This window comes from Plectropomus leopardus, chromosome 15, assembly GCF_026936395.1.
Source record: "Plectropomus leopardus strain MGB_pleo_1.0 chromosome 15, ASM2693639v1, whole genome shotgun sequence".
Taxonomy (NCBI): domain Eukaryota; kingdom Metazoa; phylum Chordata; class Actinopteri; order Perciformes; family Serranidae; genus Plectropomus; species Plectropomus leopardus.
The window spans coordinates 17,950,595-17,972,466 of NC_142190.1; the positions used below are offsets into that span (position 1 = coordinate 17,950,595).

General features: G+C 37.0%; 2 protein-coding genes and 1 long non-coding RNA gene across 4 annotated transcripts in view; 1 reads left to right on the forward strand and 2 right to left on the reverse strand.

Moving 5' to 3' along the window:
* Positions 1-9,806, reverse strand: part of LOC121952496 (ras-related protein Rab-39B-like) — a 29,860-nt gene extending 20,054 nt beyond the window's left edge. Inside the window, exons 1-2 of the mRNA XM_042499221.2 lie at positions 9,464-9,806; positions 6,988-7,219 (exon numbers count right to left, since the gene is read on the reverse strand). Of these exons, the coding sequence (XP_042355155.1) occupies positions 6,988-7,202 (215 nt within the window). The 5' untranslated portion in view covers positions 7,203-7,219; positions 9,464-9,806. The remainder of the gene's footprint in view (positions 1-6,987; positions 7,220-9,463) is intronic.
* A 1,473-nt stretch (positions 9,807-11,279) lies between these two features.
* Positions 11,280-19,788, forward strand: rab38c (RAB38c, member of RAS oncogene family). The gene is made up of 4 exons (XM_042499343.2): positions 11,280-11,749; positions 12,504-12,634; positions 14,453-14,590; positions 17,009-19,788. The coding sequence occupies exons 1-4, from the start codon at positions 11,557-11,559 to the stop codon at positions 17,168-17,170; spliced, it is 624 nt and encodes a 207-aa protein (XP_042355277.1). The 5' UTR covers positions 11,280-11,556; the 3' UTR covers positions 17,171-19,788.
* Positions 13,650-21,872, reverse strand: part of LOC148187268 (uncharacterized) — a 37,232-nt gene continuing 29,009 nt past the window's right edge. For both annotated transcript variants that reach the window (XR_015778895.1, XR_015778896.1), the window contains one exon: positions 13,650-14,582. This is a non-coding gene — a long non-coding RNA (uncharacterized LOC148187268). The remainder of the gene's footprint in view (positions 14,583-21,872) is intronic.

Sequence of the window (21,872 nt, forward strand, 5' to 3'; positions counted from 1 at the left end):
AAAAAATTACCAAAAAGGCAAGGCTATAGTATGGCAAAAATGTCAAAAAGTGACATGTCCCAAAAACAGCTGAAAACACCTCAAAACAGCGTAAAATAGCGTGCAAAAACACGCTATAGCATTCAAACCTTCAAATATAGCCAAAAACAACAAAATGTAGCATGTCAGAAAAATGAAGCAAAAAAGCAAGGCTATAGTAAGGCAAAAATGTCAAAAATGCCATGTCCCAAAAACAGCTGAAAACACCTCAAAACAGCATAAAATAGCATGCAAAGACAGGCTATAGCATTCAAACCTGCAAATATGGACAAAAACAACAAAATTTAGCATGTCAAAAAAATTGACCAAAAACAGCAAGGCTATAGTATGGCAAAAATGTCAAAAAGTGACATGTCCCAAAAACAGCTGAAAACACCTCAAAACAGCGTAAAATAGCATGCAAAGACACGCTATAGCATTCAAACCTGCAAATATGGCCAAAAACAACAAAATGTAGCATGTCAAAAAAATTACCAAAGAAGCAAGGCTATAGTATGGCAAAAATGTCAAAAAATGCCATGTCCCAAAAACTGCTGAAAACACCTCAAAACAGCATAAAATAGCATGCAAAGACACGCTATAGCATTAAAACCTTCAAATATGGACACAAACAACAAAATGTAGCATGTCAAAAAAATGATTCAAAAAAGCAAGGCTATAGTAAGGCAAAAATGTCAAAAAATGCCATGTCCCAAAAACAGCTGAAAACACCACAAAACAGAATAAACTAACCTGGTGAGACATGCTATAGCATTAAAACCTGCAAATATGGCCAAAATCAACAAAATGTAGCATGTCAAAAAAATGACCAAAAAGGCAAGGCTATAGTATGGCAAAAATGTCAAAAAATGCCATGTCCCAAAAACAGCTGAAAACACCTCAAAACAGCATAAAATAGCGTGCAAAAACACGCTATAGCATTCAAACCTTCAAATATAGCCAAAAACAACAAAATGTAGCATGTCAAAAAAATTGACCAAAAACAGCAAGGCTATAGTATGGCAAAAAAGTCAAAAAATGCCATGTCCCAAAAACAGCTGAAAACACCTCAAAACAGCGTAAAATAGCGTGCAAAAACACGCTATAGCATTCAAACCTTCAAATATAGCCAAAAACAACAATCTTTAGCATGTCAAAAAAATTACCAAAAAGCAAGGCTATAGTAAGGCAAAAATGTCAAAGAATGCCATGTACCAAAAACAGCTGAAAACACCTCAAAACAGCATAAAATAGCGTGCAAAAACACGCTATAGCATTAAAACCTTCAAATATGGACAAAAACAACAAAATGTAGCATGTCAAAAAAAAATGACGAAAAACAGCAAGGCTATAGTATGGCAAAAACGTCAAAAAATGCCATGTCCCAAAAACAGCTGAAAACACCTCAAAACAGCGTAAAATAGCATGCAAAAACACGCTATAGCATTCAAACCTGCAAATATAGCCAAAAACAACAATCTTTAGCATGTCAAAAAAATTACCAAAAAGCAAGGCTATAGTATGGCAAAAATGTCAAAAAGTGACACGTCCCAAAAACTGCTGAAAACACCTCAAAACAGCATAAAATAGCATGCAAAGACACGCTATAGCATTCAAACCTGCAAATATGGACACAAACAACAAAATGTAGCATGTCAAAAAAATTGACCAAAAACAGCAAGGCTATAGTATGGCAAAAAAGTCAAAAAATGACATGTCCCAAAAACAGCTGAAAACACCTCAAAACAGCATAAAATAGCGTGCAAAGACACGCTATAGCATTCAAACCTTCAAATATGGACAAAAACAACAAAATGTAGCATGTCAAAAAAATTGACCAAAAACAGCAAGGCTATAGTAAGGCAAAAAAGTCAAAAAATGCCATGTCCCAAAAACAGCTGAAAACACCTCAAAACAGCATAAAATAGCGTGCAAAAACACGCTATAGCATTAAAACCTTCAAATATGGACAAAAACAACAAAATGTAGCATGTCAAAAAAAAATGACGAAAAACAGCAAGGCTATAGTAAGGCAAAAATGTCAAAAAATGCCATGTCCCAAAAACAGCTGAAAACACCTCAAAACAGCGTAAAATAGCATGCAAAAACACGCTATAGCATTCAAACCTGCAAATATAGCCAAAAACAACAATCTTTAGCATGTCAAAAAAATTACCAAAAAGCAAGGCTATAGTAAGGCAAAAATGTCAAAAAGTGACACGTCCCAAAAACTGCTGAAAACACCTCAAAACAGCATAAAATAGCATGCAAAGACACGCTATAGCATTCAAACCTGCAAATATGGACACAAACAACAAAATGTAGCATGTCAAAAAAATTGACCAAAAACAGCAAGGCTATAGTATGGCAAAAAAGTCAAAAAATGACATGTCCCAAAAACAGCTGAAAACACCTCAAAACAGCATAAAATAGCGTGCAAAGACACGCTATAGCATTCAAACCTGCAAATATAGCCAAAAACAACAATCTTTAGCATGTCAAAAAAATTACCAAAAAGCAAGGCTATAGTATGGCAAAAATGTCAAAAAATGCCATGTCCCAAAAACTGCTGAAAACACCTCAAAACAGCATAAAATAGCATGCAAAGACACGCTATAGCATTCAAACCTGCAAATATGGACACAAACAACAAAATGTAGCATGTCAAAAAAATTGACCAAAAACAGCAAGGCTATAGTATGGCAAAAAAGTCAAAAAATGACATGTCCCAAAAACAGCTGAAAACACCTCAAAACAGCATAAAATAGCGTGCAAAAACACGCTATAGCATTAAAACCTTCAAATATGGACAAAAACAACAAAATGTAGCATGTCAGAAAAATGATGCAAAAAAGCAAGGCTATAGTAAGGCAAAAATGTCAAAAAATGCCATGTCCCAAAAACAGCTGAAAACACCTCAAAACAGCATAAACTAACCTGCTGAGACACGCTATAGCATTAAAACCTGCAAATGTGGACAAAAACAACAAAATGTAGCATGTCAAAAAAAAATGACGAAAAACAGCAAGGCTATAGTATGGCAAAAACGTCAAAAAATGCCATGTCCCAAAAACAGCTGAAAACACCTCAAAACAGCGTAAAATAGCATGCAAAAACACGCTATAGCATTCAAACCTGCAAATATAGCCAAAAACAACAATCTTTAGCATGTCAAAAAAATTACCAAAAAGCAAGGCTATAGTATGGCAAAAATGTCAAAAAGTGACACGTCCCAAAAACTGCTGAAAACACCTCAAAACAGCATAAAATAGCATGCAAAGACACGCTATAGCATTCAAACCTGCAAATATGGACACAAACAACAAAATGTAGCATGTCAAAAAAATTGACCAAAAACAGCAAGGCTATAGTATGGCAAAAAAGTCAAAAAATGCCATGTCCCAAAAACAGCTGAAAACACCTCAAAACAGCATAAAATAGCGTGCAAAAACACGCTATAGCATTAAAACCTTCAAATATGGCCAAAAACAACAAAATGTAGCATGTCAAAAAAAAATGACTAAAACAGCAAGGCTATAGTATGGCAAAAACGTCAAAAAATGCCATGTCCCAAAAACAGCTGAAAACACCTCAAAACAGCGTAAAATAGCATGCAAAAACACGCTATAGCATTCAAACCTGCAAATATAGCCAAAAACAACAATCTTTAGCATGTCAAAAAAATTACCAAAAAGCAAGGCTATAGTATGGCAAAAATGTCAAAAAGTGACACGTCCCAAAAACTGCTGAAAACACCTCAAAACAGCATAAAATAGCATGCAAAGACACGCTATAGCATTCAAACCTGCAAATATGGACACAAACAACAAAATGTAGCATGTCAAAAAAATTGACCAAAAACAGCAAGGCTATAGTATGGCAAAAAAGTCAAAAAATGACATGTCCCAAAAACAGCTGAAAACACCTCAAAACAGCATAAAATAGCGTGCAAAAACACGCTATAGCATTAAAACCTTCAAATATGGACAAAAACAACAAAATGTAGCATGTCAGAAAAATGATGCAAAAAAGCAAGGCTATAGTAAGGCAAAAATGTCAAAAAATGCCATGTCCCAAAAACAGCTGAAAACACCTCAAAACAGCATAAACTAACCTGCTGAGACACGCTATAGCATTAAAACCTGCAAATGTGGACAAAAACAACAAAATGTAGCATGTCAAAAAAAAATGACGAAAAACAGCAAGGCTATAGTATGGCAAAAACGTCAAAAAATGCCATGTCCCAAAAACAGCTGAAAACACCTCAAAACAGCGTAAAATAGCATGCAAAAACACGCTATAGCATTCAAACCTGCAAATATAGCCAAAAACAACAATCTTTAGCATGTCAAAAAAATTACCAAAAAGCAAGGCTATAGTATGGCAAAAATGTCAAAAAGTGACACGTCCCAAAAACTGCTGAAAACACCTCAAAACAGCATAAAATAGCATGCAAAGACACGCTATAGCATTCAAACCTGCAAATATGGACACAAACAACAAAATGTAGCATGTCAAAAAAATTGACCAAAAACAGCAAGGCTATAGTATGGCAAAAAAGTCAAAAAATGCCATGTCCCAAAAACAGCTGAAAACACCTCAAAACAGCATAAAATAGCGTGCAAAAACACGCTATAGCATTAAAACCTTCAAATATGGACACAAACAACAAAATGTAGCATGTCAGAAAAATGATGCAAAAAAGCAAGGCTATAGTAAGGCAAAAATGTCAAAAAATGCCATGTCCCAAAAACAGCTGAAAACACCTCAAAACAGCATAAAATAACATGCAAAAACACGCTATAGCATTAAAACCTGCAAATGTGGACAAAAACAACAAAATGTAGCATGTCAAAAAAAAAATGACGAAAAACAGCAAGGCTATAGTATGGCAAAAAAGTCAAAAAATGCCATGTCCCAAAAACAGCTGAAAACACCTCAAAACAGCGTAAAATAGCATGCAAAAACACGCTATAGCATTCAAACCTGCAAATATAGCCAAAAACAACAATCTTTAGCATGTCAAAAAAATTACCAAAAAGCAAGGCTATAGTAAGGCAAAAATGTCAAAAAGTGACATGTCCCAAAAACTGCTGAAAACACCTCAAAACAGCATAAAATAGCGTGCAAAAACACGCTATAGCATTCAAACCTTCAAATATGGACAAAAACAACAAAATGTAGCATGTCAAAAAAATGACCAAAAAAGCAAGGCTATAGTATGGAAAAAATGTCAAAAAATGCCATGCCCCAAAAACAGCTGAAAACACCACAAAACAGCATAAAATAAACTGGTGAGACACGCTATAGCATTCAAACCTGCAAATATGGACAAAAACAACAAAATGTAGCATGTCAAAAAAATGAGCAAAAAAGCAAGGCTATAGTAAGGCAAAAATGTCAAAAAATGCCATGTCCCAAAAACAGCTGAAAACACCTCAAAACAGCGTAAAATAGCGTGCAAAAACACGCTATAGCATTAAAACCTTCAAATATGGACAAAAACAACAAAATGTAGCATGTCAAAAAAATGACCAAAAAAGCAAGGCTATAGTAAGGCAAAAATGTCAAAAAGTGACACGTCCCAAAAACAGCTGAAAACACCTCAAAACAGCGTAAAATAGCGTGCAAAAACACGCTATAGCATTAAAACCTTCAAATATGGACAAAAACAACAAAATGTAGCATGTCAAAAAAATGACCAAAAAAGCAAGGCTATAGTATGGCAAAAATGTCAAAAAATGCCATGTCCCAAAAACAGCTGAAAACACCTCAAAACAGCGTAAAATAGCGTGCAAAAACACGCTATAGCATTAAAACCCTCAAATATGGCCAAAATTGACAAAATGTAGCATGTCAGAAAAATGACCAAAAAGCAAGACTATAGTAAGGCGAAAATGTCAAAACATGACATGTCCCAAAAACAGCTGAAAACTACATAAAATAGAATGTTGAGGCTCCTCATAGCATAGGATGTTGCAACAACTGCCAAAAACACCATGAAACAGAATGTTGCAAAACAACTGAAAATGCTATACTATAATATGGCGAAAAATGTCCAAAAAACGGCTAAAAAAAACACATAAATAGCATGCTGAGACATGCCATCGCATAGGATGTTGACAAAACGGCCAAAAACACCATAAAAGGGTATGACGAATAAATGGCTTGAAATTCCACAGTATTGCATGTCCAAAAATGATCAATAAAGCGATCATTTCAAATGTCGAAAAAGTCACAGTATAGCATGTTGAAGAAGTTAATAGCCTAGAATGTTGAAAAAAATGGTCCAATAAGTCAATATTTTAATTCTTTCAAAGTCATTATATAGTATGTTCCAAAACACCATACTAAGGCATGTCAAAAAATCGTCACCAAAGTTGTCGTTCCAAATACCAAAGAGTGTTATAGTATAGCATGTTTAAGTAGTTTTTGGCATGGCATATCAAAAAAACGGTCCAAAAGTCAGTGCTCTAAAGCCAAAGTATAGCCTGTGGAAAAAAGCCATACTATAGCATGTTGAAAAATGGTCAAAAAAATGATCATTCAAAATGTTGCAAAAGTCATAGTACAGCATGCTGAAGCATTTTATAGTATGACATGTTGAAAAAACGGTTCAAAAAGTCAATATTTTAAGTGTTTTAAAGACAAAGTATAGTACGTCAAAAAAAAAACATACTACAGCATGTCAAAATGGTCCAAAGAGTGATCGCTCCAAATGTTGAAAAAAGTCATAGCACAGATCCAAAAAGTCAATATTTGAAATGTTTTAAAGGAGAAATTCAAGGCTGAAGTAGGCAGAGGGCAAGATGTGTTAATGCGATGTTCATGTGTGTGGATTTATGAACAAGAAAAAGTACTCACAAAAACATCTATACATGGAAAAGCAGAAAAGATTTTTTTTTTTTTGTGAAGATCATGATGCTGTTTTATGAAACCATGAAGAGAAAGAAAGAGTTCTGTGTTTACCTAAACCTCTCTTGTCCTGCAGTATCCCAGATCTGCAGTTTGATTCTTTTGCCCGGCTCGATCTCCACCAGGCGAGAGAAGAAGTCCACCCCCACGGTTGGGTCTGACACCTGAGCAAATCGGCCCTCGGTGAACCTCCGGATCAGACACGACTTGCCAACTGTGGAGTCACCGATGACAATCAGACGGAACTGATAAAGCCATATCGTCTCCATGTCTCACCAAAATCAATCTGTGAAAAAATGAAGGCATTCACTCATCAGTCATATTACAGCTTAATGTCTTATTTGTCTGACCGACAATCCCGAAAAGGTACAGTCATATTTGATAAAGAACATGACATTTTCGCTTAAAACATTTCAGAGACAATTAATGTGTCATTAACTTTCCAGTTTATCTATAGTAGTAATTTGTTTTGATCAGTTCTTATACATTTGTTTCTTTTGAAGTGAGCATCATTTGCTATGTGTGCTCATTAAATGTTAATAAATTGGAGGTGTTTTGATACTCTTGAGTAAACAAAATAGGCTATGTGTGCTCGGTCTTACGGAAGCCCTAAAAGGACATTTCTGTACATTTTATTTTCTCTGTTTTCTCGTGATAACGACATATTTCCAGTTGTTTTCTCAAACTCACGACTTATTTATGCTGTTATCTTGAGATTACGACGCTCGTTTCCTCATGATAGCGACTTATATTTCTCCTAATCTCGGGAAAACAGAGCTGCGTCACATGGAGGCCACTTAAAAAGCCGAGGTAAAGCTGGCAGGGGACAGAACCAGTTGCAGGATCTGCGTTATACTGCTTTTATTTCTGTCAGATTATCAGACTATCACAGATTATTATTTCTGTGAGCTTCAGGTGTCTTCTGCTGGTAATTGCAATACACCGACAGTCTATTGGTAACCAGCTGCAACAGTTTCTGATTTTATAATTTTTGAGTGTGATCTGTATCATGATTATCATAACTATAATTGTAAACATTAGCCTATCTGCTATTAATTATATGACATAAGCAGCTATCTGCTAATACATGAGTGGATTTTTATGTGTGTAAACTGACCTGTACAGACCTATGAGATATATTAGAAGATGTGAAACTGAAAAGCATTTGATGATGAATGTACCTGTATTTAATTTTGTTTTTTATTTATTCACAAGTTTATTAATCGTCTCCTTCTCCTGTGGTGCAACTTCAGTTTTACTTATTACTGCCCCTAAACATGGATGTATTTTTTGCATCACATGCATAACTGCAGGGCATTGTGCGTGATATAGACCTCTGAAGTGACCATTGATGTTCACTCGCTCCCTCAGCCCTCAAAGGATGGATCTCACCAAATTCACTTCAGTTTTTCAGACTATTGTAACGGCCCTGAAGATGGCGGCGGGGATTCCCCCAAAGGGCAAATGTCGAGGGGAAGTGAACGACTTCTGCCTTCGCCGTGCATGCTGTTGTCATTATTGGTGGTTGTTTTTCAAGCCATTGTATCCAAAAAATGATGTCTTTATCCCAACAAAACGGGCTTCATTTTCACGAGATAACGAGATAAATTAATCCGTTGTCACAAAAAAAACAGCTTTGTTTTCCAGAGTTAACAAGAAAAATAAGTCCTTATCACAAGAAAACAAGCATCATAAACCTGGGATAACAGCATAAATAAATCGCGATCTCAAGAAAACAACCAGAAATATGGCGTCATCACGAGAAAACGGATTCTCTTTTTAGGGCTTCCATACTCTCAAAAAGCCACAGTTTAAATAATCTTCATAATATGAACTCTAAAACACAATCTTGTTTTGACTTTTGACTGCAGTTTTGTTCAATAACAACATCAATCCTCACAGTAAATGAAACAGCAGCTTAGATTCAACACACTTTAAAGCCTCTACAAACAGTAAAAACAACAACGACAGCCTCCGCTTCAGAATCGGTGGATGTGTTTAAATAGTTTGAGATTAGAAAGAGATGTGCATTTAATCCACAGACTGTGTCAACCACATGGATCACTCTTGGATTATGGCTGCCACCATGAGGGGAGTAATAGGCTCAAATCATTTTAGCAGTGTGCATGTGATTTACAGTTGGGTGATCTAATTTGAGGGGAAGGAGGGAGGGGGGGAGGCCACTCCTCTCCAACTCAATAAACATTGGCATAGTCAGCCCCCATGTGGATAGTAGGCTAGTTGTTAGACAGCAATAACACACAATGAGGCCTTGAAGCTTGCCAAACATAAGCTCAGTGAAGACATATCTGCTAAACATGACTGCTAGCTGATAATAGATATTCCTAGAAGACCTCCAGTGTTACTACTAACAAGATATGCTGCAAAGTTTAATCAAATAAATGAGTAAATTGTTTGAATGATGAAACCCAACCCACTTAGCCCAATCCCAGCATGAGTAATTTTTACTTTAAAATAAATATTTAGGATAACGGTGTAAAAAAAAAAAAAACTGTAGATTATAACTTACCTTAAAGTTGAGAGCTCAGTGTCTGTAAAAAGTAAAGCCCATACCGATGAGTCCTAAAAATGATCCTCCAGAGCAGCAGTGGGTGTTACAGTAATAACCCGCCAATGCTTCATATAAACCAGGCCTCTTGTCCACCATCAACGTGTGACCCGTTTTTAGATTAGACACCAGCACGTTGAGTCTTCAAACCGACAGATGATCCGAGCTGCAGGTTCATTTGGCTCTTCGTTTGATATTTCCGTGAGGATCCGCGGATGAAATGGCAGCAGGACACAACAGCAGCATCACACATCTCCTCATCAGCACCACTGCCGTAACTGTGCGCAGAGCGGCGCACCTACAATCCTCGGGGTCAGGCTGCTGCCTTCAAAGGCTGTGGGAGAAAAAAAACAGTTATTACGAAATGAGCGCACATGATAAAAATGTAACATCGCTTACAACATTATACGAAAGCGTTACGCATTTACTTGAAAAAAAAGGGAAAGTAGCACTAATTATGGAAAATAAGAGCAGAATGTCTTTGTCTTGAGAACTTGTCTCATAATTCCTATCAATGAGAAAAGATGATTTCCCATGATTTCAAATGATTTTCTCATGATTGTGAGATGATGATAATTAAAAAAAACATGAGTAGTTTTTTTTTCCCACGAAAACTTTCTCATAATAATTTAATTAATTTAGAAAAAATGGGTCAATTTTTTTCACAAGTGCACAATTCTACTAACCATTATTAATTTTTCTTTTTGCTACCGTCTTAATTTGCATCCCTATTTGATATATAAACAATCCAGTAACAGACCTATGTTGTTAAATTAGCAAATCAAGCAATTAAAAAAAAACAGCTTAAAGGCACAACATTTATAATTTTAGTAGTTTAATCGCAAAATACATATTTCAAATATAAAAAAAAATGCTAGTTTATGAAAATACTAAGACTTTTTTTCTTCAAAGAAACATATTCCTTTTCTCCAAAGAATATTTAATCAAAGTTTTTTAGGAATTTTTAAATTTCAATAATAAGGACATGTTTCACTTACGTTGCGGATACATTTTACATTCAGATTACATCGTGTGTAAAAAAAATAAACAAACAAAAAAAAAATTAAAATACAGAAAATTTAGGATTCTAAAGTTTGAAAAAAGTCCCAGTCCAGGAAAGTTATAATTTCACTCGTTTGACCTTAAAATAGCCCATTAGGCTACATATTTTAAATTGAAAAATATATTGCCAGTGGAGGGTGACAATGATATGACTTTTTAAAAACATTTCATTTTTTCCCTCCAAAGAAAAGCATGATGGGGAATTTTACACTTCTACAGCTAGAAAATGTTTTCACAAAAAATTACATTTACACATAATAAATTTTACATTCAAAAACAAATGTAAAATGAACATAAATTGAGGAATCTCAAGCAATAATAAAAGCACATCTGTTTTATTTTTACTTGCTTAAGCTAGAAATAGCTTTTTTAAACTGAAAAAATATGTCGCTGGTATAAAGACCTTGTTATGACTTTTTAATTTTAACATTAACACTAACATTAACTTTTTTTAATGTCAGGTTACAATTTTTTCCTCCTGAGTCTATCAAACTTTTGCATGTTCGGCATTTACACTTCTACTGCAAGGAAATGTTATACATAGGTTGCAAATAAACAGTGTAGCCTTCATACTTCATTCATACCTGCAAAACATAGGCTTCTGTGTGATAAGCAAAGTTAAATCTGTACTGTACTGCATATGATCTCGGCTGCATGAAAAATCTTGAAGCCGATTTTTACGAGGACTTTTTGAACGCACCACTGGAGTTGATCACAGGAGCTGAGTCTCCCTGAAGTAGACCGATTCAAAGCGTCTCCTCTGATAAAAAAGGGTGTGCAGCAGTGATCACAGACGAGCTTGTTACGCAAATCTCGAAGATACTGAATACTGGACAGTGCATTGGATAGGAGAAAATGACCTTGTTTTTTTTACTGTCCACGACTTCACCATAGATAGTTTACTGGCTTGTTTTGCGATAACTGCGCACCAGCATCCTTTTTGAAAGTTACAATAATTCTACTAAGTTTTTTTCCCCTGCAGAGCTGCAGTCATGCAGCAGGAGCTTCTGTTCAAAGTCCTGGTCATCGGGGACTTGGGGGTCGGAAAAACCTCCATCATCAAGCGGTACGTGCATCAGATCTTTTCCCAGCACTACCGTGCCACCATCGGGGTGGACTTCGCCCTGAAGGTGATGCAGTGGGACGAGGACACTGTGATCCGGCTGCAGCTGTGGGACATAGCAGGTATGTCCAACTTGGTTTACAGGTTGACTGTTGCATCAGGTGATTGTTAAAACTATGAAGCTCTGCGTGACTTCTTTTCTGCAGGGAAGAGTGTGTGTTTTGGGATCTTTGGAAACAAGAACCTTTTGTTTCACCTCCACCAGCTGTGAAAACCGTTAAGCTACTTCTGGAAATAAGCTTTTGAGCTCCATCTGAGGGCAGTTTTAGAAAAGTGGGAGCATGAGGAAAAACATAGAAACACAAAAGAAATTGTTCTAATTTCTAAGGCGTTCTAGGGGTCTAGGGGTTTTGTCAGAACTGTTAGATCAAAACAGTTGGCACCTTTTCAGGACTGTCTTAAAACAAGACAGACTGCTGCAGGAAAAATACCTTTTTAAACTTGTTTTTCCACTTTACAACTCAGTGATATAACGTTTTTCTCAGTAATAGACATGAACTCCCAGTGAGAGTGAGTGTCTGTCCACTACTGGATGCCCGGGTCCCTCCCTGTCATTTGAAGTCTGTTTGAGGAATGTAGATCTTGTGCCTGGCTGTGACTCAAGTGATCCCATGCTCATAACATCAATCACATGATGGCGGCTACTGTAGAATAAACACACACACACACACACACACACACACACACACACACACACAAACGTATCATATTTGTCACTAATAAAGCGTGCTCTGAGTTGATTTGATTTCACAGACTTGAAAGTTATCTTTACACCATCATGTGTGTGTGTCTGATTGGCTGTCTCGTGCGTCCCAGGACAGGAGCGGTATGGGAACATGACTCGTGTCTACTACCGGGAAGCGGTTGGGGCCATGGTGGTGTTTGACGTGACGAGGGCCTCCACATTCGACGCAGTGCTGAAGTGGAAAGACGACCTGGACTCCAAGGTCTGCACAGATTGAGGCCTGTCTTTCTCTTGTCATTCTTTGTCTTTAAAAAGCTGCATATTAATACATACTGTATTTGCATATGGTCACTGCAAACACACACAATAACAAATTATGCCAAAGTTTCAGTTAAGGTTAGGGCAGTAGTACTGTTTTGGTAAAATGAGATACATTTACTCACAAATACTGAAAAGACATCATCTACAATTCTGCCTAATATATGGAATTTACCTTTCAGTATTGATTGTTGTAATCATTTAAGTTTCACATAATGTAGGAACAAATTCAAAGTAAGATTATTTGGGGTGCCCCTTAAAAGTCGGAGACTTTAATCATCATTCGGCAGACCCTCAGTCACCTGAGATTGCTCAAGTGGAGCAGTGTTTTATTCTGTGCAGTGTACTTCTTGGGGATGTTTTGGCCCCAGATTTTGCTGCGGAGTGAGCGCTCTTGACTTTCATGCTACTCTTTGCAGCTGTGGACATGCAAGCAGCAACACAGAGAGAGACAGCACTGTACATTGAAGAGGTGGTAAATTTACAGCCCACAGCAAGTCAATAACACACAGTGTCTGGCATTTGTGTAATATCTAGTGTTGGCGAAAGCGTTGTTACACATTTACAATCCGTCATTAGCACCATTAGCTTGTTCACTATATCAAGTGAATGTTGCTGTCACACTGAACCCCCATTTAAACTTTAACTCTTTGTATTGAAAACAAAACAAATAGTCTAATATTCATATTGAACAGCCAAATCCAATTTGACTGGCATGATTATGAGTCAGGTACAGCCCTGGAGATTACGCAAAAACAAGGATTTAACAGCTGTTTACACCTGGTATTACCATGCATCTTGGGTGATCTGATCACAGACAGCTCTAACTCTGTCTCTTTCCACCTGGCATTTAAATGCGTCTCCACACGCGTCTAAAGTAACCACGTGATAGGTCTCACTTCACTGCTCTATATACAAATAAACAGGTAAATAATTTCTGTTTACAAACACCAAATGCATTGTGTGTTTTTAATCAGCAGAAGGTTTATCATGGTATTTGCACAATTAAAGCAAGGTGATATCGATAGTCTGTACACAAAAGATAATGCAAAGTAATTTTGTTAAAGGTGTCAGTATGCTTCAGCCAAAGTGTAAGAGTAAGTTGTGTCTGAGCCCCCCATGTTAACAGTCGGTTGACTACACAGTTAATAACAAGCCTACAATAGTTTGGTGATGAAAACACAAAAGTCATCAGCAACATTCAGTGTCTGCTGAACGATCTGCTTCCATAAAAGGGCCTCTTTGTCTTTGCTGTGACTGTTTCTGAGTGACATATCATATAGCTGGTGATTGAAAGTAGCTTAAGGAGGGGTAGTGATAACACCAGCACTTTGCTGAAAAGGTCAGAGATTTCAACTAGAAGTGCTCGGTGTGGCGGCACTAAAAAGGTGAAGCGCTCTGGAAAAAGACGTTAGACACTGCGCTTTCTCCCAAGGCAGCTGCATTGGCTCTCTCCTCCTTGGAAACAACTTAAAAAGATGCCAGCATTGAGAAAAAGAAACATCTGAAAAGCACTACTGTTGAGGCACACTGACACATTAAACTGGCTGTAGTCAATATGTTATAATAACAATCAAATGTCGGAAGAAAATGACAGTGTGAAAGGGGTCGTTAGAGTTGCAAACCTAAAAATACAGTAGATAAGAAAAGGGTATTCTCACATCAAATTTCTTCCACAATTAAACTTCATACTGCCAAAAGAGTAAGTTACATGTTACCGTTTGTACAACCATCATATAACCTGTCTTTCTTCTCTCCTCAGGTGACCCTGAACCACGGGAGGCCAGTTCCAGCTGTACTCTTGGCCAACAAGGCAGACCAGCTGTGTTCCCAGCAGCCCAAACTCGACTCCTTCTGCAGAGAGAACGGCTTCGTTGGCTGGTTCGAGACCTCTGCAAAGGTACGAGAGGGGAGACGCTGGAGTCAAATCAGTGGGAAAAAAAACATTTAGAGTTAGACGAGAAGTGGTGGTAACATTTCCGACAAATCCTTTAATGTACTAGTGATTTCTATGCAAATATAAAAGGTTTGAGGGCTTTTTTGATTTTCTTGTAAAGTGGCTTGACCTGAAGCAAAGACTAAAAGACTCAATTCTGCACTAAATTAGTCATCAGTTCGATACATCAATTACACAGTCAGATAAACTACATACTTAACAGGCTTAATGATAGGACTGTTATTACAGCAGAAGCCCACAGTAAAAAAAAAAGATGACTGAAAATTACTGTCAGCTGTTTCAGTGCAAACACCAAAAGTCAAAAACATTATTTCAACAGTTAACACAAGAATGTCTTCAGTCTGGTGTGAACTGGCCGGCTGTTATTTCCTCCTGTTCAAAGCCCATCTAATGAGTTACACACCAGAGTGCGAGTCAGAGGCAGTAGTGTAGTTGGTGAACACAAAGGCTCAGCAAACAGGACAGAAAGGTTTCAAACACTGTGTGACATCCTGACTTCTCATTAGTTTAGTGTGCGATGACAGAATGAAAAGGGAGATAGTCAACTAAGTAAGAATCAATGCTGTATTCTCCATTCGGACTGTAATAAGGGCCGCTTCATACATTTGTGGACAGATGTGACCACTGATTAACAAATAAATAGCACAGAAAGAAAAAATAGACTTTTAGGGGTTTTGGTGCCACAGCCTCACTTGGTTATATGACCGTCATCTTATGGTGGCTAATGTTGTCTGGTGTCAACTCACTTAGATATTGTTGTGCAACTGACATTGCTGAGTCAGTTTGCTGATTTAATGATTCTTCCCTATTTGTGCTTTTGTTACACTTTTGTCAGCATGATATAAATATTTTAATATTTTTATAGCAAAAGTAAAAGTCTAGGTCAAACAATACATACTGGTATTAAAAAAAAGGAGGTTGCGCTTCAACAATAGGATTCTCAGGGGAGTGCTAAACCAGAAATCCAGTGAGTTTATTCCCAAAAATTGAAAAGGTATCACTTCCCAAGTCTTAAAGTCAGAGACAAAATAATCACATTTCACTTATTTATTTGGCTTGCATCACTATAAAGAAATGCATACTGGTAGGTTATACTAACAGGGCTTTTCCATTGGCACTTAAGGCCATGCAGAGTCAGATCGTGCCGTGCACTTCGAGTTGCACCAAGTTGCGCCCAAGATGAGCATCTACCTAATCACGCCAGACTACCTCTAAACAGATTACAGTGACATCAGAAGGGCTCTGTCATCATTAGATTAGGTTTGATTAGATTTTTTTTTATCAGATTTTCTTAAAAAACATGCAAAATAAATAGAAATTAAAAAAAAAAGTTAGAAAATTTAAGCTGAATACCCAGCAAACACATTCATTAAACTCCATACGTATTTGATGTTTGAAAAAGGAATATGGGAATGTGAATATTGATCAAATCGTACAAACTTTTTTTTATATATATATTATCAATAAACTTACTATTAAAGAGGAATTATGCCTCTTTCGGCTGCAGTGTACACCATACACACCTCGATCAAGTCAGTAGTTCAATCTGAATAAAGCACACACACACACACACACAACAAAAAAGGCATTCAGGAAGGATTCATGCATCATGTTTAAATATCCTCCTCCCCTATTGCACAACATAGCAGATACTTCATCAGTTTCAATAAAAGCAAAGAGACACTTGCATGTTGCAATTGTAAACAGCACTAAAGAGGACGCTGCATTTAACTGTTAAATCGTTTATGGAGTTGCAAATTGCTGCGGCACTGGGCCGATGCACCACGTCGAATTGGGTTAAACCATGGCAACATGTGCATGAAAAAGGGCCTTAAAAGTCTTTAGACATGCTAGAGCGCTTTCCTTGTCATTCCACTACTCAAAGTGCTTTCACACAATGAGTCACATTCACCCATTCACACACACATTTATACATTGGTGGCTGAAGCTACCGTACAAGGTGCCACTTGCCACTCAGTTCATACACAATCACACGTCAGTGGAACAGCCATCAGTAGCAATTTGGGATTTAGTATCTTTCCCGAGGATACTTTGACCCCGTTGACTGGAGGAACCAGGGATCAAACTGCCAACCTTATGATTAGAGGACAACCGGCTCCTACACCTGAGCGACAGTCCCCAAATGACAATGCAAACATGCTGATGTTTCTGAGGTTCCAACGTTTACTGATGGCACTACATTCAAACGACAGCTGATACTCAATGATATATTCTTATTTTTGCAGGTAAAGTCATAGTCATTAAAATTCATCTTTAAGAAAGAAATCTATCTCAACAAATGTGAACTTCATGGTGGCATTAGATGAAAAGTCAGGGGTATTCTTGTTTTCCCTCTCTCAGGAAAACGCAAACATTGAGGAGGCGACACGCTGCTTGGTAGGGCACATCCTGAACAACGAAGAGTGCCCGATGGTAGAGCGAGACCCCAGCTCCCTTGTCTTGTCTGGATACACAAACACCACGAAGGATAGCCTCAACTGCTCGTCATGTCTGAAATGGTGACTCCTGATCAATTACAAGCAACCAGGAAGTGAACAGCTGGGAGGTCATGGCCGCATAGAAAAGTTTGGCTCAGGGACTGTTTGTAAAACTAAATCCAACTTAGGCCAAAGTGATTAATAAATACAAATGTGAAACAGACAGAGCTTTGAACCAAAGTGCCTCTTTTCACACTGCAGGTCAAAATAAAATCTGGAGCACAAACAAGTTGTTTTTGATTTTTTTTTAATACCCTGCAGATTTAATAATTGAAGGTAAAAAAAAAAAAGATTTTGTTTTAAAGAAATTCAATTTTAAGTTATGATTTATGTTTCACAGCAACAGAACCCGTCCACCCCCACAATTTGTTTATTTCATCCTTTTATTCAGAGAAATTGTACGGGATTATTTTTTTCTTTTAGAGGTATTAAAAATGTCTTTAAACTATTTACATTAATTTGTACATTGTTTGATGTCAGTATAAACTTACAGTGCCTCATATGTACACTTTTTGTACCTATGCTTCTTTTGTTTGCACTGATCCTTTTTGACATTGTGCCTTTGATATGTGGCTAAACTGACAGCTCCTAAAACTTTTGTCTGCAGTGTGAACATGGACTTAAAAACACAAAGCCTTCTTGCATTCTTTGCTCTTTTCCTCAGTTCACCATCATGCAGTAAATCGAAGCAGCTAAAACTGCTGAAAAAGTCATGAATTTCGTACATGTACTGGAGCTAATATGAGTGCTGACAGTACAACAAAAGCCTAAAGTGAACCTTACGCTAAACCTTGTGGTTACATATGAGACGGCAACTCAATCCACCCAGTCACCCGAAAACTAGGAAATTATTATCACATATATTATCACATATGTCAAATATGTTATAATACCTCTCCAGAAACATTTGAGAGCATGTAAAACATACTCTTTAATAATTTGTTAAACATGGTTTTCCCACATAAAAAGTAAAAAAGAAAACTCTAAAAGGGGACTGGAAGCATATCTCTGTTTCCCTCATTGAGAAATTTGTTTCCTGTCTACGACCACTACTTGCACTAGATTTCGCTCTCTGCTTTCTCCAGAGCTGGCACAGCTCTAAAACGTAATGTGGAGACTGGTCTGGTTATGCATGAAAATTAATCCCTGACCTTTGACGCGGCAGTGTGTAGGATTTAGTGGCATCTAGTGGTGAGGATTGCAGATAGCAAGCAGCTGAAACTTCTCCTATATGCCAAGCATGAACTCCCATTTAGATTTCCTCCAGTTCTCATTGTTCAGTAGGTTTTTATTGGGAGCTGAATTATGTGCAGAGGTCGCCTCCTCTCTAGAACAAACAGACAATGTGATTACAGCTGGTGAAAACACTGAATAAAGCAGTTTCATGTTACAAATCAGTCCACTGCTCACAGCAGATGGGCTTCTGACTACTGTGGCAAACTTGAGAACATGAAAATGCAAAGGGCTCTAGAGCCAGTGTTTGGTCGACCGTTCTGGGCTACTACAGTAACATTGTGGTAAACATGACATTCTCCAAAAACAAGGAACCGCTCCATGTGTCTACATAAATGGCTCATTCTAGTAATTCTTATTCTCAGGCGTTTGGCTTGTCATGGAGGGGCTGCTCACTACACTGGCCGATGCTAAAATGTAAAATACAAAAGGCCCTAACACAATTGGTATCATTAGGTGATTACACACTAAAGAAAACATACTTATTGTATTATATTCCATTTCTGCCAATATATCTTTCTTAATCCTACACACTGAACCTATAATTGAAGTAGTTTGACAAAAACAAATTCCTAAAAGCCAAAGTTTGCTAATCTGACATAAAATGAATCTCTTTATGTAACATGAATACAGAGGATGCATCGGTGTATTCATAATTGGCCTGCTAATACATGAAGAGCTTTTCTTTCATACTGGATGATGAACTGATGGGCTGGAAAATCTGCTCCTGCGTGCAACCGGGAAAACACAGAAGGATCCTTTGTAGTCACAAACAAACATATGTGGTGTGAAGGTAACAGAGGAAAGTCAGTTTAGGAGACGTGTTCATTAATGGACTATTCGAATGGTTGATAAAACCTAATAGTTATTAGTGGATGGAGAATTTCTCTCATTAGCAATAGCAGTGGTAGTGTAAACCACGTTACAACATCTGTGGTTCTTCCAGGACCTCTCTTTCTTTTCATCGTACACAGTAGTATCTCCTTCTAGTTAAGCACTGATTTCATTTAATTATGTGTGGTATCAGTCTCTAATGGGTTACATTTCACCCTCAAAAGTGGATATTTCACCATGGATAGAAATAACTTTATATCAGACCTGACTCACTGTCAAACTATTGGCTCTATTGTTGAAACGAGGCATTTTCTTCAACCCTAAAATCAATTTCTTGCCAGTCAAAAACATGGCATGTGCTGCTCTTTTCAGCTCAGCGCCGACTGAACAGCCGCCTTTGTTGAGTGTGCCTCGAGTGTTATTTGAAATTCCATGTTTTAAAATTAGGCATCAGCTTTATATTTTACTTCACTCCCTTTGATGTGTAATAGCCTGTCTTTGTAATGTAACACATTTGTAAATGTATTCCATATGAAGCAGACTACATGCAATAAAATATGTATTTGTGGAGCCCTATATTACGCAGTGATCTCTGCATGCGTCACGTCCTCTTTGCTGTCAAAAACTGGATATAGACCAGACACTGACTTGAGTCACAAAGAGAGCAAATATTAACTGATTCTTCAACAACTATTTTTATAATTCACTAATCATTTCTCCTACGAAACATTCCTCCACTCCAGCTTCTCACTTTATGTCACTGTAAACAGAATATCTTTGGGTTTTGGATAGCCTCAGTCTGTGGCTCCTATGTATTAGCGTACACTCGAGTCACAGAGGTAACCGTCAGTTTCTCTAAAAGATAATTAACTGGCTAAAAGAGCCTATGAGGGTTGTGAAAATAAGTGTCAGTGTCACCAAGAGGGTTTCATCTGTTTAATTATCTCCTAGAGAAACTATATGAGACTCACAAACTGGTGCTTGAACTGTAGATCAAATGAAACAAGACATTCTTAAATCAAATTGGGATTTAGAAAATAATAATAAAAAAATTTTCATTATTTTTCTTTTTTTTCTTCTTTTTTTAGACTCATTGATTAATAGACTAAAATTAAAAATCAACAGATGGGATAATGAGGATAATTATTTGCAGTGCTATAAAACATTATCTTCAACTGTAAACTAGAGCTGCAACGACTGACTGATCATTCAATTAATCGTCAACTATTAAATTAAGCACCAACTTACTTGATAATTGATGAGTCAGTTTGAGTAATTTAAAAAAATGAAGCAAAAAAAAAATCAGATTTTAGCTTCTTAAATGTGAATATTTTCCTTGCCTCTTAACTACTCTGCAGCAGGAAACTTAACGTCTTTGAGTTGCAGACAAAACAACATATTTGAGGATGTCATCTTGGACTTTGGGGAACACTGATGGACATTTTTCACCATTTTCTGATGTTTAAGACCAAACAGCTAATCTATTAACCAACAAAATAATCAACAGATTACTCAACAAAGAAATAATCCTTAGTTAGAAACCTTCTTTAAACGATACAAAAAACCCCCAACTTTCCTGAAGGGTGTTTGCACACGTCTCAGAACTGATGTAATATTGAGTAATAGCCATCGCAAAAGTCCATGTTAAATCAATTTTTGATCATGTGAAATTGTTCTAAATTAAATTGAACATTTCAATGCAGTTTTCTGATGATGTTTTCTAACCTTACAGGAAATTTTTCTTACACTATTTAATCCAGCAAAATTCCCTGTGCTAAAAGATATATTTCCTAAAGAGATTTCTGCAGATGCTCTTCTCATCTTTACTGTAAAATAAAGCAGGAACCATCACTGCATGCTACCAGATGGTATTTACTCAACCATAAAATGTCAATTAGATGCATACTGGGAATGTTGTTGGAACTAAATTAATCAAACAGGAACAGTCCTGTAAAATGATTTTAAAGTTGCAAGAAATGTCACAGAACAGGTAACTTGACGGGAATATCATGGGCTATGTTTGCAAGAATTTTATTATGGTACTAATAACAAAACACCTTAACCTTTCAATGTAAAATCTGGGGTCACAGGCTCTCTGAATATACAGGAACACTGTGAGATGATTAAAAAGACATTGTAATGCTACTGTCAAGGGTGCAGGTTTCGTTTTAACATTAGGGGGACACATATGAAACTGGGAGTTTGGGGGATTTTCCATTAGAAAACTATGAGTAGCCCTTTTCACACATAGACTGCAAACCTATCTAGACATTACCCAGAGGTGCTGTATGTGAGAACGCAAATGTCCCAATCAGTTGGATCGAACATTAAACACACTTTATCCTGCAAGCTCTCTGGTACAAAGTCTGTAATGTCAGACTGAGTTTGAAAAGAGCAGGTAATAGTCAGGAATTTCATGAGCGAGTGACATATGAATGACATTTCTATAAGAGTCTCACTGAAAACCAGATGAAAACAAACATCTGCGGATTAAGAGGAAGGGTCATGTACAAGAGTATGGCAATGAAAATGTCAAACTAGAGAGATGATGAGATTTGTCAGTAGGGGCCAATACAGAAATTGTCAGACAAATTATAAGAAGGGCAAGAGGCTCTGCTGTTAATGATTAAATTACAAACTGGTTACATGACCGTGGTGTA

Coding starts and splice junctions, on each gene's coding strand:
- rab38c (XM_042499343.2), top strand. CDS start 11,557: ATGCAGCAGGAGCTTCTGTTCAAAGTCCTGGTCATCGGGGACTTGGGG. Junction 11,750..12,503: donor GCAGCTGTGGGACATAGCAG/GTATGTCCAACT, acceptor CGTGCGTCCCAG/GACAGGAGCGGTATGGGAAC. Junction 12,635..14,452: donor AAGACGACCTGGACTCCAAG/GTCTGCACAGAT, acceptor TTCTCTCCTCAG/GTGACCCTGAACCACGGGAG.